A 14,954-nucleotide genomic window follows, 5' to 3' on the forward strand; every position below is an offset into this window, starting at 1 on the left:
AGGCCTCTGTCAGTTGTGCCACGGTGCAGTGCTTAGAATACGACTATAAATCAAAAGCACTGCTTCAAGACTCTCAAGATTTTTTCAGACACCCATTGCTACTACCTGAGTGATTCATTAGAGTTGATTTTAACTCCATGGAAATCGGGCCGAGCAGGCAGATAAAATGGCCACAGTGTCTTTCCCCCCCCCCACCCTGATCGTGCTGCCTTCCTGCGGGTCGCGATTTTAACCAGCTCTGTTGAGCAGGCAAGTGGGGCAACCAATGCAAGACAGTAGGGGTCTTTCTTTAAATATGCAGATCGGGCTCTGATAACATCTTTAATCCAAGGCCTTCCCCATCAGGCCAAACTGGCGGAAAGCGGATAGGGACCAAAAGAGGCTCAGAAAGGTTAAGCTATTTAAAAAAGATGTTTCTTTGTGAGCCAAGAAGAGCAGGAGGTATCCTCTGGGCTCCTCTTAGGCCTCCATGCCCAAGGCTTCCCTTCATCTACCCCTGACCACAATATCCTCTGACCCCCCCTTCCTTACTACTTACCTGACTGCTGATGACCATTTCTTTGGGTCTACAGTGGCAGCCCCCTGCCGATCGAAATCCCGCTCCTACCGTCTGACCATCCAGTGCTTCCTGTTGGGTTCAGGCGGGAGAATGACTGGGTCTATAAAATAAGGCTCGGGAGTTCAAATGCCTCAGGCCTCAGGTCATGGATGGCCGGATGGTTTCCCAACCACCTCAGCTCCCCCAGTCAGTTAAATCTGTGCCTATTGTACCTGTTCTGTGTTGGGGTTTGAGGGTAATGTACAGATTCAAGTTTTAGTATTCCAAACCTGTCTTCGCCTGGAAAGATGACGCCATCCTGAGTGGTGACAGAAGAATCTGAACCAAGTGTATGACTTTGAGGTTGGGGACGAAGATCATCTGTACATTCATGGAACACATTACAAAAGTGTGGAATTGCAACTTGGCCTGATGCTTAAATTGCACACATGCACACAGTCTACTGTGCTTCAGGTTCCAGAGAAGCCACAAGATCGGTGCCTCTTTCCTGCAATTGCTGCCGATATTCGGTCAGCGTGCCACAGTTTCAGTGGAGGGTATCTGGGAAGTCTCGGCTGCTGTGCTTGACAACATATTTGCTCATATCCACGATCTTGCCTGCACATAGCTGCAAGGTGAAGAGTTTATGTGAATGTTGCTTTCAGTGCCTCAGTTATAGCAGACCTCATGCTTGACCGCATCTCCAGGTAAGTGGCAGCAGGAAATGGCCGAGCTCAGTAACTACCTCCCTGATAAAGTGAGAGTCTTCAGCAGCATGACTCCTTCTTGCAGAGATCCAGATAAGAAAGGTTTTGTGCATCCTCCTCTGATGTTTGCTTCACAGTTGAGACTCCCACTCTCCTTGATCTTCCTCATCCATAAACAACATCATAGAGGATTACAGGAATAAATCTTGCACTGAAAATGCACTGTAGGCCCACTTGTCAACTGCAAAGGCTACAGCTTCTATTCTAACACCGCAAGCTCAACAAGCCTTACAGTTGAATCATTTGTTTCGTTGTCACCCCCTCATTCGTGGTAAAGTAGGAGTTGAAAAACATGGCACCTACTCCCCACATTTCCACCGCTACTGCCAGGCTAATCCAATGGGTAACCCAAACATCACATCCAACTTAGATCCACAAGTTGGCTTGAGACAAAGGGAAACAGTAGAAGTGAGTCAATTTGGACTCCAGTTGGACTTGTTAAAGGACATTCGACTCACCAAAATTAGCACGCAATTCAGACATGCCATTCCTAATACTGGGTTAAGGCATTATCGCCTTCCACAACTTACAGGATAGGTAACATCCTTATAATGTACTGTGAAAACTTCTGTCTTCCCCAGTTTCTCCAATTTGGCAATCAGGCCCATCGTACAGATGGGTCACTATAGACGATCAGTTGTGCTACTCTTCATAGCATAATCATCAGAATATTCTAAGGTTGGGGCAAATGTAAAATGTACACCTTGATGAAATTTCTCCTCAAAACACTCGTGTTCATCTGACCGCACAGACAAGGCAAAGTGGAGTTTGATCACTTTTGTCTGCGAGCTCATTGTACTTACAGGAAGCATGCTGTGGAGTGCCAGCTTCCACCAGGGACCTCGGGCTGCACCCACTGAGATGTGAAACATGTAACATGCAGCTTTCTCACAGGCTCCTCCACATTAAACCGGGCTAGCTGATTATAAGCAGTATAAAGTGATGCATCAAACAGTACTCACCTGGAACATGAAAACACAAAACAAAGTATCCCATTCAGACTTATGGAACTTACAGTCTATAAGGAATTATTTTTAAATTGATCTAGAGGGTTTTTAAAGGACCAGGAATAGGCCAATTCAGCCCCTCGAGCCTGTTCTGCCGTTCAATTAGATCTTGTTTCGCAACTCCATATACCCGCCGTGGGTCCATATCCCTTAACACACTTACGCAACCAAAATCTATTCATCACAGTCTTGAAATTTTCTATTGACCTCAACAGCCTATTGTGCTTCCTGACATCACCCCTGAACGGCCTAACTCCAATTTTAAAATTCTGACCCCTGACGTTTTCTGCTTTAACTCTTTAAACCTTCTCAGGCTTTCTTGAGTAATTTTGACTTTGGGCGATCATGTAAAACAGGCAACATCAATTCAGCCACCAGTTATCCAGTGACTTCAATGTCGGAGGAGATTTATAATGGGCAGCTCAATCGCTGGTTTTACAGTATCACCCAAAGTCAAAATTAACCCCCACTATGTCCTAAGCCAACTAAAAGTATTTTTTAACATGGCCCCCTTATGTCAAAGTATTTGTCATGTATCCACCAGCCTTGAAACTGATAGGAGTTTAGGGTACATTTTTCAAGACTCTGCTTCCACACCCCATCTCCCATTGAGGTTCCTGTCAATTGAATATTGACCTTATGCGTGAAATTAAAAAAGACAGCCACTCACTTGGTTGTTGAATGCATCTGGAGCAAGCTTCTTGTAAACAGGTGCCAATAAGCTTGCCAGGTTTTGCAGATTTGCCTCTAGTTTTTCCTCCTGAATAGAAATATATAAATTAATCATCAGAAAAGGAATGACTGAAAGATTCAAAAGTCAGACGTCACAATCCGGCACTCACAGGGAGCAACTCTTGGGAAATCACAGGGCAGCAGCCCATGATTTGGGTGGAAAATTATTGACTGGGCACTTCTCATTTGCCAAGATGTGCTCCCTGCGGGCAATGCACCAATTGCAGAATTACCCCTTTAAATTGCTGTTTTTGTTTCATAGTGGAAGGATTCACAAGCTGATTAACAGTCTGACAATGTGCCTTCCATGGCTGTAACCATCTTTATACCAGCCGATAGGGTGGTTAGTCCTATACGGCGGGAGGGTTTTATGGGCTCCCATAACCCACATGATGAGGGAGGGATCACCCACAGCCACCGGATGTGAGTATCCTGTTGGATGTCAACCCAGAATTCAGAGCAGGAGCTCCAGTCTCCACTCACCGAGACTATATGGAGCATGGTTCAAACCCTGCACCTTCTGAATAGTTTGGTAAGGGGGGATTGCAGGATACCTCACAAGACACAAGTACAGTGCCAAATAGAATTATAACAGGAGAGAGTTGAATGTTCTACCTCAGTGGTCCAGGTACGAGACCTCATCTGCAAAGGGTTGCAAATCATGAAATTGTGGCCACCCAACACATGCATTTCAATCGTTAAAATTAACGGATGGAAAACCAGTGCTGCATGCACACCACCTCCTGAAATGAATTTTTGTTGGGCGAGACTTTGTGTCCGGAATGCCTATGATGGAATTACACTTGAAATGTTGATCTAGCAGAAGGAGCCGTACAAATGGACCACTAGGTGGGTGGAGATGCAAACCGAGAGTTACCACTGACCTCTTTGGGATCATCACCGAGCAGCTTGAATTTCCTGGGGGCTTTACTTCTTGCGAACTTACACCCGTTATAGTACATACTCCAGGAGCAGCCGAAGGAAAACGAGGCTCCACAAGTGTCTTGGTTCAGCCCTTGGCAAGCGCACGTTCGTCTGCAGGAAAAAGTCAGATATTCAACTTGCTGACATTTGACTTTGTGTCTGGCATTAGGATTTCAAATGGTCACATACCATCCCGACTTGAACATATATTGTTGTTTCTTTCATCATTACTGGATCAAAATCGTGGAACTTCCTACCTAACAGCATTTGTGGGAGCACCTTCACCACAAGAACTGCAGCCATTCAAGAACAAGGCTCACCCACATCTTGTCAGGGCAACTGGGGATGGGCAATAAATGCTGGCCTTGACAGCGACGCCACATCCCAAGAATGAATTAAAAAAAAAGTAATTAATTTAATCATACCCTGTTTAAGTGCTAATATGTAGAAGAAGCTGGAGTTTGACTGAGGACATCTAGTAAAGAGCAATTTTCCAACTGCATTCAGCTGTCAGGGAGAGGGGTTGGTGTGTGTGGGAGGGTTGGTGAGTTGGGGGGGTTGGTGTGGCAGAGGGTTTGTGGGGTGGCAGTTGGTGTGTAGGGGGGTTATTGAGTGGGGAGGTTTGGTGAGTGGGAGAAGGGTGGTGAGTGGGGGGGGGTGGGAGGTTGGTTAGTGTGTGTGGGTATGCGGGAGGGTTGGTGAGTGGGGGGGGGCGGGGTAAGTGAGTGGAAGGGGGCTGGTGTTAGGCAGGGTTTCTGTAATCCCTATAAAAGGTTAATTACATAGAAAGATAGAAACATAGAAAATAGGTGCAGGAGTAGGCCATTCGTCCCTTCGAGCATGCATCACCATTCAATAAGATCATGGCTGATCATTCTCTCAGTACCCCTTTCCTGCTTTCTCTCCATACCCCTTGATCCTCTTAGCCGTAAGGGCCATATCTAACTCCCTCTTGAATATATCCAATGAACTGGCATCAACAACTCTCTGCGGCAGTGAATTCCACAGGTTAACAACTCTCTGAGTGAAGACGTTTCTCCTCATCTCAGTCCTAAATGGCCTACCCCTTATCCTAAGACTGTGTCCCCTGGTTCTGGACTTCCCCAACATCGGAAACATTCTACCCGCATCTAACCTGTCCCGTCCCGTCAGAATCTTATATGTTTCTATGAGATCCCCTCTCATCCTTCTAAACTCCAATGTATAAAGGCCCAGTTGATCCAGTCTCTCCTCATATGTCAGTCCTGCCATCCCCGTGAATCAATCTGGTGAACCTTCGCTGCACTCCCTCAATAGCAAGAACGTCCTTCCTCAGATTAGGAGACCAAAACTGAACACAATATTCCAGGTGAGACCTCACCAAGGCCCTGTACAACTGCAGTAAGACCTCCCTGTTCCTATACTCAAATCCCCTAGCTATGAAGGCTAACATACCATTTGCCTTCTTCACCGCCTGCTGTACCTGTATGCCAACTTTCAATGACTGATGAACTATGACACCCAGATTTCGTTGCACATCCTCTTTTTCTAGTCTGCCACCATTCAGATAATATTCTGTCTTCGCGTTTTTGCCCCCAAAGTGGATAACCTCACATTTATCCAATTTATACTGCATCTGCCCACTCACCCAACCTGTCCAAGTCACCCTGCAGCCTCCTAGCCTCACAGCTCACACCACCACCAGTTTAGTGTCATCTGCAAACTTGGAGATATTACACTCAATTCCTTCATCCAAATCATTGATGTATATTGTAAATAGCTGGGGTCCCAGCACTGAGCCCTGTGGCACTCCACTAGTCACTGCCTACCATTCTGAAAAGGACCCATTTATCCTGACTCTCTGCTTCCTGTCTGCCAACCAGTTCTCTATCCACGTCAGTATATTACCCCCAATACCTTGTGCTTTGATTTTACACACCAATCTCTTGTGTGGGACCTTGTCAAAATGTTTTTGAAAGTCCAAATACACCACATCCATTGGTTCTCCCTTGTCCACTTTACCAGTTACATCCTCAACCACGGTTGAGCCACCTTCCCCATTTTATTTTTACTCCAGACAGGGATGTACAATTGCTGAAGTTCATCCATGTGATCTATAAATGTTTGCCATTGCCTATCCACCGTCAACCCTTTAAGTATCATTTGCCAATCTATTCTAGCCAATTCATGCCTCAAACCATCGAAGTTACCTTTCCTTAAGTTCAGGACACTAGTTTCTGAATTAACTGTGTCACTCTCCATCTTAATAAAGAATTCTACCATGTTATGGTCACTCTTCCCCAAGGGGCCTCGCACAACAAGATTGCTAATTAGTCCTTTCTCATTTCACATCACCCAGCCTGGAATGGCCAGCTCCCTGGTTGGTTTCTCACATATTGGTCTAGAAAACCATCCCTAATACACTCCAGGAAATCCTCCTCCACCGCATTGCTACCAGTTTGGTTAGCCCAATCAATATGTAGATTAAAGTCACCCATGATAACTGCTGTACCTTTATTGCATGCATCCCTAATTCCTTATTTGATGCTGTCCCCAACCTTACTACTACTGTTTCGTGGTCTGTACACAACTCCCACTAGCGTTTTCTGCCCCTTGGTATTCTGTAGCTCCATCCATATCGATTCCACATCATCCTAGCTAAAGTCCTTTCTTACTATTGCATTAATTTCCTCTTTAACCAGCAATGCCACCCCACTTCCTTTTCCTTTCTGTCTATCCTTCCTAAATGTTGAATACCCTTGGATGTTGAGTTCCCAGCCTTGGTCACCCTGGAGCCATGTCTCCGTGATACCAATTACATCATACTCGTTAACTGCTATCTGCGCAGTTAATTCGTCCACCTTATTCCGAATACTCCTCGCATTGAGGCACAGAGCCTTCAGCTTGTCTTTCTAACACACTTTGCCCCTTTAGAGTTTTCCTCTAATGTGGCCCTTTTTGCTTTTTGCCTTGGGTTTCTCTGCCCTGCACTTTTACTTTTCTTCTTTCTATCTTTTGCTTCTGCCCCCATTCTACTTCCCTCTTTCTCCCTGCATAGGTTCCCATCCCCCTGCCATATTAGTTTAACTCCTCCCCAACAGCACTAGCAAACACTCCCCCTAGGACATTGGTTCTGGTCCTGCCCAGGTGCAGACCGTCTGGTTTGTACTGGTCCCACCTCCCCCAGAACCGGTTCCAATGTCACAGGAATTTGAATCCCTCCCTTGTGCACCACTCCTCAAGCCACGTATTCATCTGAGCTATCCTGCGATTCCTATTCTGTCTAGCATGTGGCACTGGTAGCAATCCTGAGATTACTACTTTTGGGGTCCTACTTTTTAATTTAGCTCCTAGCTCCCTAAATTCGTCTTGTAGGACCTCATCCCATTTTTTACCGTGATCGTTGGTACCTATATGCACCACGACAACTGGCTGTTCACCCTTCCTTTTCAGAATGCCCTGCACCAGCTCCGAGACATCCTTGACCCTTGCACCAGGGAGGCAACATACCATCCTGGAGTCTCAGTTGCGGCCACAGAAACGTCTTATCTATTCCCCTTACAATTGAATCCCCTATCACTATAGCTCTCCCACTCTTTTTCCTGCCCTCCTGTGCAGCAGAGCCACCCACGGTGCCATGAACTAGGCTGCTGCTGCCCTCCCCTGATGAGTCATCCCCCTCAACAGTACCCAAAGTAGTGTATCTGTTTTGCAGGGGGATGACCACAGGGGACCCCTGCACTACCTTCCTTGCACTGCTCTTCCTGTTGGTCACCCATCCCCTATCTGGCTGTGTACCCTTTACCTGCGGTAAGATCAACTCACTAAACATGCTATTCATGTCATTCTCAGCATCGTGGATGCTCCAGAGTGAATCCACCTGCAGCTCCAGTGTTCGATTACGATGGCTCAATGCCGAGCCTCTTTGGGCATGTGAGTCTGCAGCCTGTGAATTTCAATCTATTACAGACAGTAAATGAAGAATCCAATGTTTGAGATTAGAGTGCAGTCCTGAACAGTTTCCTGGGGCTTGGATACTGTCATACCCACTGCTTTATTTGTTTGCTGATGTCTCCCTATATTCAAAATCTGAAAGGTTGGTAAATCTGAAAACCTTCAAAATTTTTGCTTGAAAACTCTATAAAAAAAAAGGAAGAGCAAGGTTCTAGCTGAAAACTTCTGTCAGCTGAAACACTCTTTTACTGAGTTTTTCTTTTGAAGAGAGTGTCAAGGTTTGACTTGTATGCTGAAATTTCCCAGTGACCTCATTAAAACTTTGGAGATGTGTGTCAACGCTGCAGTTGGTTATTAAATTAATGCAGTGGAATAAAGGCTCTCTACAGAATATTGAACACTGGAAAGTAATTCTTTCCCCTCTCAAAACAGAGCCTTGCCCGCTGCAATCTGGAAATCGTGTCCGCACTCCCACAATATTCTGACCCCTAAAATTAAAAGATGGGAAACTGGGGTCGGAAAGGGTTTAATGGGTGCGGCACTGTTGGGGGAGGTAGGGAGGCCAGAAGGTGGGGCAGAACGAGTTCCCGTCATGATTTTGCCCCATTTATTTTGCATCCCAGTTTCCAAACAGGAAGGAGGTATCGATGGGCAGCCCACTGTCAGTTTTTTTTTGCGGCGGGGGGACATGTCTGGGGGAAATCCCCTGCTGCACCAATAATTCTGCCCAGCATTCCCTGGTTAGGCCCAGTGGGAGCCAAGCTTGTCCAAAGTAGGCCTGAGTTCCATCCTGCATCAACAAAGGCCCCAGAAATGTGAAGGGTGAAAAACAAATCAATCACAGAAGCATCCCTGCAGGGAAAATAAAAATTAGTGGCGCTCGCTTCTTCTGAAAGGGGGCTTGAACGCTCTCAATCAGAGTAGAAGAGTGCCTCTGTTGCACATGTACAAGTGCAGGCTTCCCTTCCAGATTATTAAAGTGACCCCGCCTTTGGAATTTGGGAGGCGACAAACAGGGGGAGGGTCAATGTCCTCAGGTGCAGACAGCTGAAGCAGAAACTCAGAAATGCCAGGCCGCACATTTAGTCACTTCCTGAAGCTTTTCACAGAGGAGTGTGCACATTGTTGTTGGTTGTCTGTGTGTCAGATCAGTGCTGAAGCTTGACTGCTGATTTTTTTTTTTGATGAAGAGTGACATGTATTTACAAGAAAATACTTTTCAGAAAGAGCAGCTTGTATAAATACTGAGGCACTGGGACCCTCCACCGATAGTCTCTGTACTTTTTTAATGTTCAGCATAAGCTCTTCTGATGTGGTAATTGCCTCTAGCATTGGAATATTGGGTGGAAATGAGGGGTTAATAATGTTTAAGCTCAACAAAAGACAGACACAGAGTTGTGCCTTTCAGGAGATTGCTGTGGAGCAACACACATAGGGAAATGTTTCACAACTTGGTACCGGTGCTGCAAAACCTTACACAATAGGAGGATAAATTGGTTAATCAGGTACCAAGCTCAGTGCAGCTGATTGAAACATAGAAACATAGAAAATAGGTGCAGGAGTAGGCCATTCGGCCCTTCGAGCCTGCACCGCCATTGAATAAGATCATGGCAGATCATTCCCTCAGTACCCCTTTCCTGCTTTCTCTTCATACCCCTTGATCCCCTTAGCCATAAGGGCCATATCTAACTCCCTCTTGTATATATCCAATGAACTGGCATCAACAACTCTCTGCGGCAGGGAATTCCACAGGTTAACAACTCTCTGAGTGAAGAAATTTCTCCTCATCTCAGTCCAAAAGGGCCTACCCCTTATCCTAAGACTATGTCCCCTGGTTCTGGACTTCCCCAACATCGGGAACATTCTTCCTGCATCTAACCTGTCCAGTCCCGTCAGAATCTTACATGTTTCTATGAGATCCCCTCTCATCCTTCTAAACTCCAGTGAATAAAGGCCCAGTTGATCCAGTCTCTCCTCATATGACAGTCCAGCCATCCCTGGAATCAGTCTGGTGAACGTTCGCTGCACTCCCTCAATAGCAAAAACGTCCTTCCTCAGATTAGGAGACCAAAACTGAAGACAATATTCTAGGTTAGGCTTCACTAAGGCCCTGTACAACTGCAGTAAAACCTCCCTGCTCCTATACTCAAATCTCCTAGCTATGAAGGCCAACATACCATTTGCCGCCTTCACCGCCTGCTGTACCTGCATGCCCACTTTCAGTGACTGATGAACCATGACACCCAGGTCTCGTTGCACCTCCCCTTTTCCTAATCTGCCACCAATCATATAATAGGTCTAGTGAGAAGGAGAAACTGAAGGATATCCTTATTAGGCGGGAAATTGTGTTAGGGAAATTGACGGGATTCAAGGCCGATAAATCCCCAGGGCCTGATAGTCTACATCCCAGAGTACTTAAGGAAGTGGCCCTAGAAATAGTGGATGCATTGGTGATAATTTTCCAACAGTCTATCGACTCTGGATCAGTTCTGATGGTCTGGAGGGTTGCTAATGTAACACCACTTTTAAAAAAAAAGGAGGGAGAGAGAAAACAGGTAATTATAGACCAGTTAGCCTGACATCAGTAGTGGGGAAGATGTTGGAATCAATCATTAAGGATGAAATAGCAGCACATTTGGAAAGCAGTGATAGGATTGGTCCAAGTCAGCATCGATTTATGAACGGTAAATCATGCTTGACAAATCTTCTGGAATTTTTTGAGGATGTAACTAGTAGAGTGGACAGGGGAGAACCAGTGGATGTGGTGTATTTGTACTTTCAAAAGGCTTTTGACAAGGTCCCACACAAGAGATTGGTGTGCAAAATCAAAGCACATGGTATTGGGGGTAATGTACTGACGTGGATAGAGAACTGGTTGGAAGACAGGAAGCAGAGAGTCGGGATTAACGGGTCCTTTTCAGAATGGCAGGCAGTGACTCGTGGAGTGCCGCAGGGCTCAGTGCTGGGAGCCCAGCTCTTTACAATATACATTAACGATTTAGATGAAGGAGTTGAGTGCAATATCTCCAAGTTTGCAGATGACACTAAACTGGGTGTCGGTATGAGCTGTGAGGGGGATGCTAAGAGGCTGCAGGGTTAGGTGAGTGGGCAAATGCATGGCAGATGCAGTATAATGTGGATAAATGTGAGGTTATCCATTTTGGGGGCAAAAACACAAAGGCAGAATATTATCTGAATGGTGACAGATTAGGAAAAGGGGAGGTGCAGCGAGACCTGGGTGTCATGATTCATACGTCACTGAAGGTTGGCATGCAGGTACAGCAGGTGGTGAAGAAGGCAAATGGCATGTTGGCCTTCATTGCGAGAGGATATAAATATAGGAACAGGGAAGTCTTACTGCAGTTGTACAGGTCCTTGGTGAGACCACACCTTGAGTATTGTGTGCAGTTTTGGTCTCCTAATCTGAGGAAGGACTTTCTTACTATTGAGGGAGTGCAGCGAAGGTTCACCAGACTTATTCCTGGGATGGCAGGACTGACATATGAAGAAAGACTGGATCGACTAGGCTTATATTCACTGGAATTTAGAAGAATGAGAGGGGATCTCCTAGAAGCATATAAAATTCTAATGGGATTGGACAGGTTAGATGCAGGAAGAATGTTCCCGATATTGGGGAAGTCCAGAACCAGGGGTCACAGTCTAAGGATAAGGAGTAAGCCATATAGGACCGAGATGAGGAAAAACTTTTTCACCCAGAGAATTGTGAACCTATGGAATTCTCTACCACAGAAGGTTGTTGAGTCCAGTTCATTAGATATATTCAAAAGGGAGTTAGATGTGGCCCTTATGGCTAAAGGGATCACGGGGTATGGAGAGAAGGCAGGAGTGGGGTATTGAAGTTGCATGATCAGCCATGATCATATTGAATGGTGGTGCAGGCTCGAAGGACCGAATGGCCTACTCCTGCACCTATTTTCTATGTTTCTATATATTCCCTGGATTCTGAGGTGGTTCCAACAGATTGGAAAACCGCAAATGCAACTCCCTTATTTAAAAAAAGGAGGCAGACAAAAAGCAGGAAACTATAGACCAGTTAGCCTAACATCTGTCGTTGAGAAAATGCTGGAGTCTATTATTAAGGAAGCAGTAGCGGGACATTTGGAAAAGCATGATTCAATCAAGCAGAATCTTGCATGGTTTTATGAAAAGGAAAACATGTTTGACAAATTTGCTGGAGTTCTTTGAGAATGTAATGAGCAGGGTAGATAAGGGGGAAGCAGCAGTGGATGTGGTGCATTTGGATTTCCAGAAGGCATTCGATAAGGTGCCACATAAAAGGTTACTGCACAAGATAAAAGCTCATGGGGTTGGGGGTAATATATCAGCATGGATAGAGGATTGGTTAAATAACAGAAAACAGAGAGTCGGGATAAATGGGTAATTTTCTGGTAGGCAAACAGTGACTAGTGGGGTGCCGCAGGGATCGGTGCTGGGTCCTCAACTATTTACAATCTATATTAGTGATCTGGATGAAGGGACTGAGTGTAATTTAACCAAGTTTGCTGATGATGTAAAGATGGGTGGGAAAGCAAATTGTGAGGAGTACACAAAAAATCTGCAAAGGGATATAGACAGGTTAAGTGAATGGGCAAAAATTTTGCAGATGGAGAATAATGTGGGAAAATGTAAGGTTATCCACTTCGTCAGAAATAATAGAAAAGCAAATTATAATTTAAATGGAGAAAAATTGCAAAGTGCTGCAGTACAGAGAGACCTGGGGGTCCTTGTGCATGAAACACAAAATGGTAGTATGCGGGTACAGCAAATTATCAGGAAGGCAAATGGAATGTTGGCCTTTATTGCAAGGGGGATGGAGTATAAAAGAAGAGAAGTCCTGCTACAATTGTACAGGGTATTGGTGAGGCTACCCCTGGAGTACTGCGTACAGGTTTGGTCTCTGTATTTAAGGAAGGATATATTTGCATTAGAGGCTGTTCAGAGAAGGTTCACTAACTTGATTCCGGATATGAGGGGGTTGACTTATGAGGATAGATTGAGTATGTTGGGCCTATACACATTGGAGTTCTGAAGAATGAGAGGTGATCTTATTGAAACGTATAAGATATTGAGGGGGCTCGACAAGGTGGATGCAGAGAGGATATTTCCACTCATAGGGGAAACTAAAACTAGGGTCATAGTCTTTAGAATAAGGGGCCGCCCATTTAAAACTGAGATGAGGAGAAATTTCTTCTGAGGGTTGTAAATCTATGGAATTCTCTGCCTCAGAGAACTGTAGAGGCTGGGTCATTGAATATATTTAAGGCGGAGACACAGATTTTTGAGCGATAAGGGAGTAAAGGGTTATGGGGAGTGGGCAGGGAAGTGGAGTTGAGTCCATGATCAGATCAGCCATGATCTTATTAAATGGCGGAGCCGGCTTGAGGTGCCAGGTGGCCTACTCCTGCTCCTATTTCTTATGTTCTTATGTGTCGGGAAGTGGAACATCTGGGGCTGAGGACTGGGGCCTGGAGGCTGGAAACGTGTCACAACCACTAGGTGGACTCAACATAGTACCCCTTTCCCCTCCCCCCCCCCTCCCCATACACAAAACGACAAACACCTCAAGTCCTGTCCCTCCTTCATCTCCTTTCCCCATCCCTCCCCACGATCATTCCCCTCACATCTTTCCCTGCCCGCCCCCCCGCACCCCCCAATCTTAATCAATTAGGGACCAATTTTCTGAGTTAATGTGAGTTTTTGGGCTCGATAAAAGGAGCTTGTGGGTTGGATTTGGCCCAGGGACTGTATGTTGGACAACCCTGCTATCGTGTGTATCGTGAGAGTTGCAGGACCGTCATCCAATCAGGTGTGTTGGGTGACATCATTGACTGCGGCAGTCAAACTTGACTAAGAGTTTTTGTTTGGGGAGAGAGAAGAACCAGAAGGACTGTGTGCCAGTTTTAACTACTTCAAGTGAACATGAATTTGTGATGACATGACCGATTGAGTTTCCATACCTAATAGCAGTGATATCTCAGAGTGCTTCTTGGTGTAGGATGTGAAGGGGAAATCACCATGTTGCTACTGAGAGTGAATTACAGGAACTTACGCTCCCAGTAAGTACAACAAAGTACGAGCCTGTATATAAAGGTTGCATTCACAATTTTGCCACACATAGCGCATGGGGGTGTACTACCCTAGATGCTACACTCACAACATGGAACCTTGATTGAAGGGAGCGTGGGTCTCGGAATCCGAACGTATCTGTGCACCAGTCAATTGAGTGTCGGTGCTGAGACACAGCAAGGTTAAATGGACCCTTAACATGCCTTAGCTTCAAAATCTAGCAGAAAATCAACAACACAATCCTTGAAGCATGTGAAGTGCTATAGAATTTACTTTTTGTTGTGGAACTCGATGTCAACATCCAGCACTCCCAGGGAAGCTCCCTCCACCCTGTCAAAACACCATGAGCCAGCTACAGGCCAGCCCAGCCCTAGCCTCATTAGAGCCATAGGGTGCTATGAACCCATGCTAGATTGAACTGCTCATTGCACATAGGACCCTCACAGCCAGCAGACGGGAGTTTTTCATTACATCATTATGGCTGGATTTTACCGCAGGTCCCAGAGGTGAAAGGCCAGCCTCTAACCCACTGGGCCACTCAGTTCCCCTCCCGCCCCCCCCCCACCCCCGCCCGCTGTTCAAATTGACCTATTTACAAACAGCACTGCGCAACAAGGCATTGAAAATGTGCAAACGTCTACAAAATGCTGCAGTTCCTACTCTTCGTTTAGTGCACATCTGCGGCTCGTTAGGGCACCGTGCTTCCTCAGGGTGTCGGTGAGCTCCACGTACAGTCTATCAGCAAGTGACAAAGGAATTCCATCCCACACCAGGATCAGGACGATAATCACCGCCATATCACAGAAATGACCAGCTCGTTCCCGGACCAGACAGAGCAACTTCTCTTCGACACAGCTTCGCCGAATCACCTAGCGTCACCAAAAAGAAAGGCGCAATGATTGAAAATTCAACCCTCCACTCGCAAAGGCTTTCATTTCAGCTCATTCTTGTCCCTTTAGGAACATA

At 45.8% G+C, this 14,954-nt stretch overlaps 2 protein-coding genes across 3 annotated transcripts in view; one reads left to right on the forward strand and one right to left on the reverse strand.

Annotated features, from left to right (window-relative positions):
* LOC139264010 (inorganic pyrophosphatase-like) overlaps nt 1-14,954 on the forward strand; it is a 240,412-nt gene that overhangs the window by 217,967 nt on the left and 7,491 nt on the right. The gene's annotated exons all lie outside the window — the stretch shown is intronic.
* tet2 (tet methylcytosine dioxygenase 2) overlaps nt 1-14,954 on the reverse strand; it is a 180,609-nt gene that overhangs the window by 39,642 nt on the left and 126,013 nt on the right. For both annotated transcript variants that reach the window (XM_070880077.1, XM_070880072.1), the window contains 3 exons: nt 14,649-14,857; nt 3,929-4,079; nt 2,983-3,072 (listed from right to left, as the gene is read on the reverse strand). In XM_070880077.1, coding sequence (XP_070736178.1) covers nt 2,983-3,072; nt 3,929-4,079; nt 14,649-14,857 — 450 coding nt within the window. The remainder of the gene's footprint in view (nt 1-2,982; nt 3,073-3,928; nt 4,080-14,648; nt 14,858-14,954) is intronic.

Source organism: Pristiophorus japonicus, chromosome 1 (assembly GCF_044704955.1).
Source record: "Pristiophorus japonicus isolate sPriJap1 chromosome 1, sPriJap1.hap1, whole genome shotgun sequence".
NCBI classification, from domain to species: domain Eukaryota; kingdom Metazoa; phylum Chordata; class Chondrichthyes; family Pristiophoridae; genus Pristiophorus; species Pristiophorus japonicus.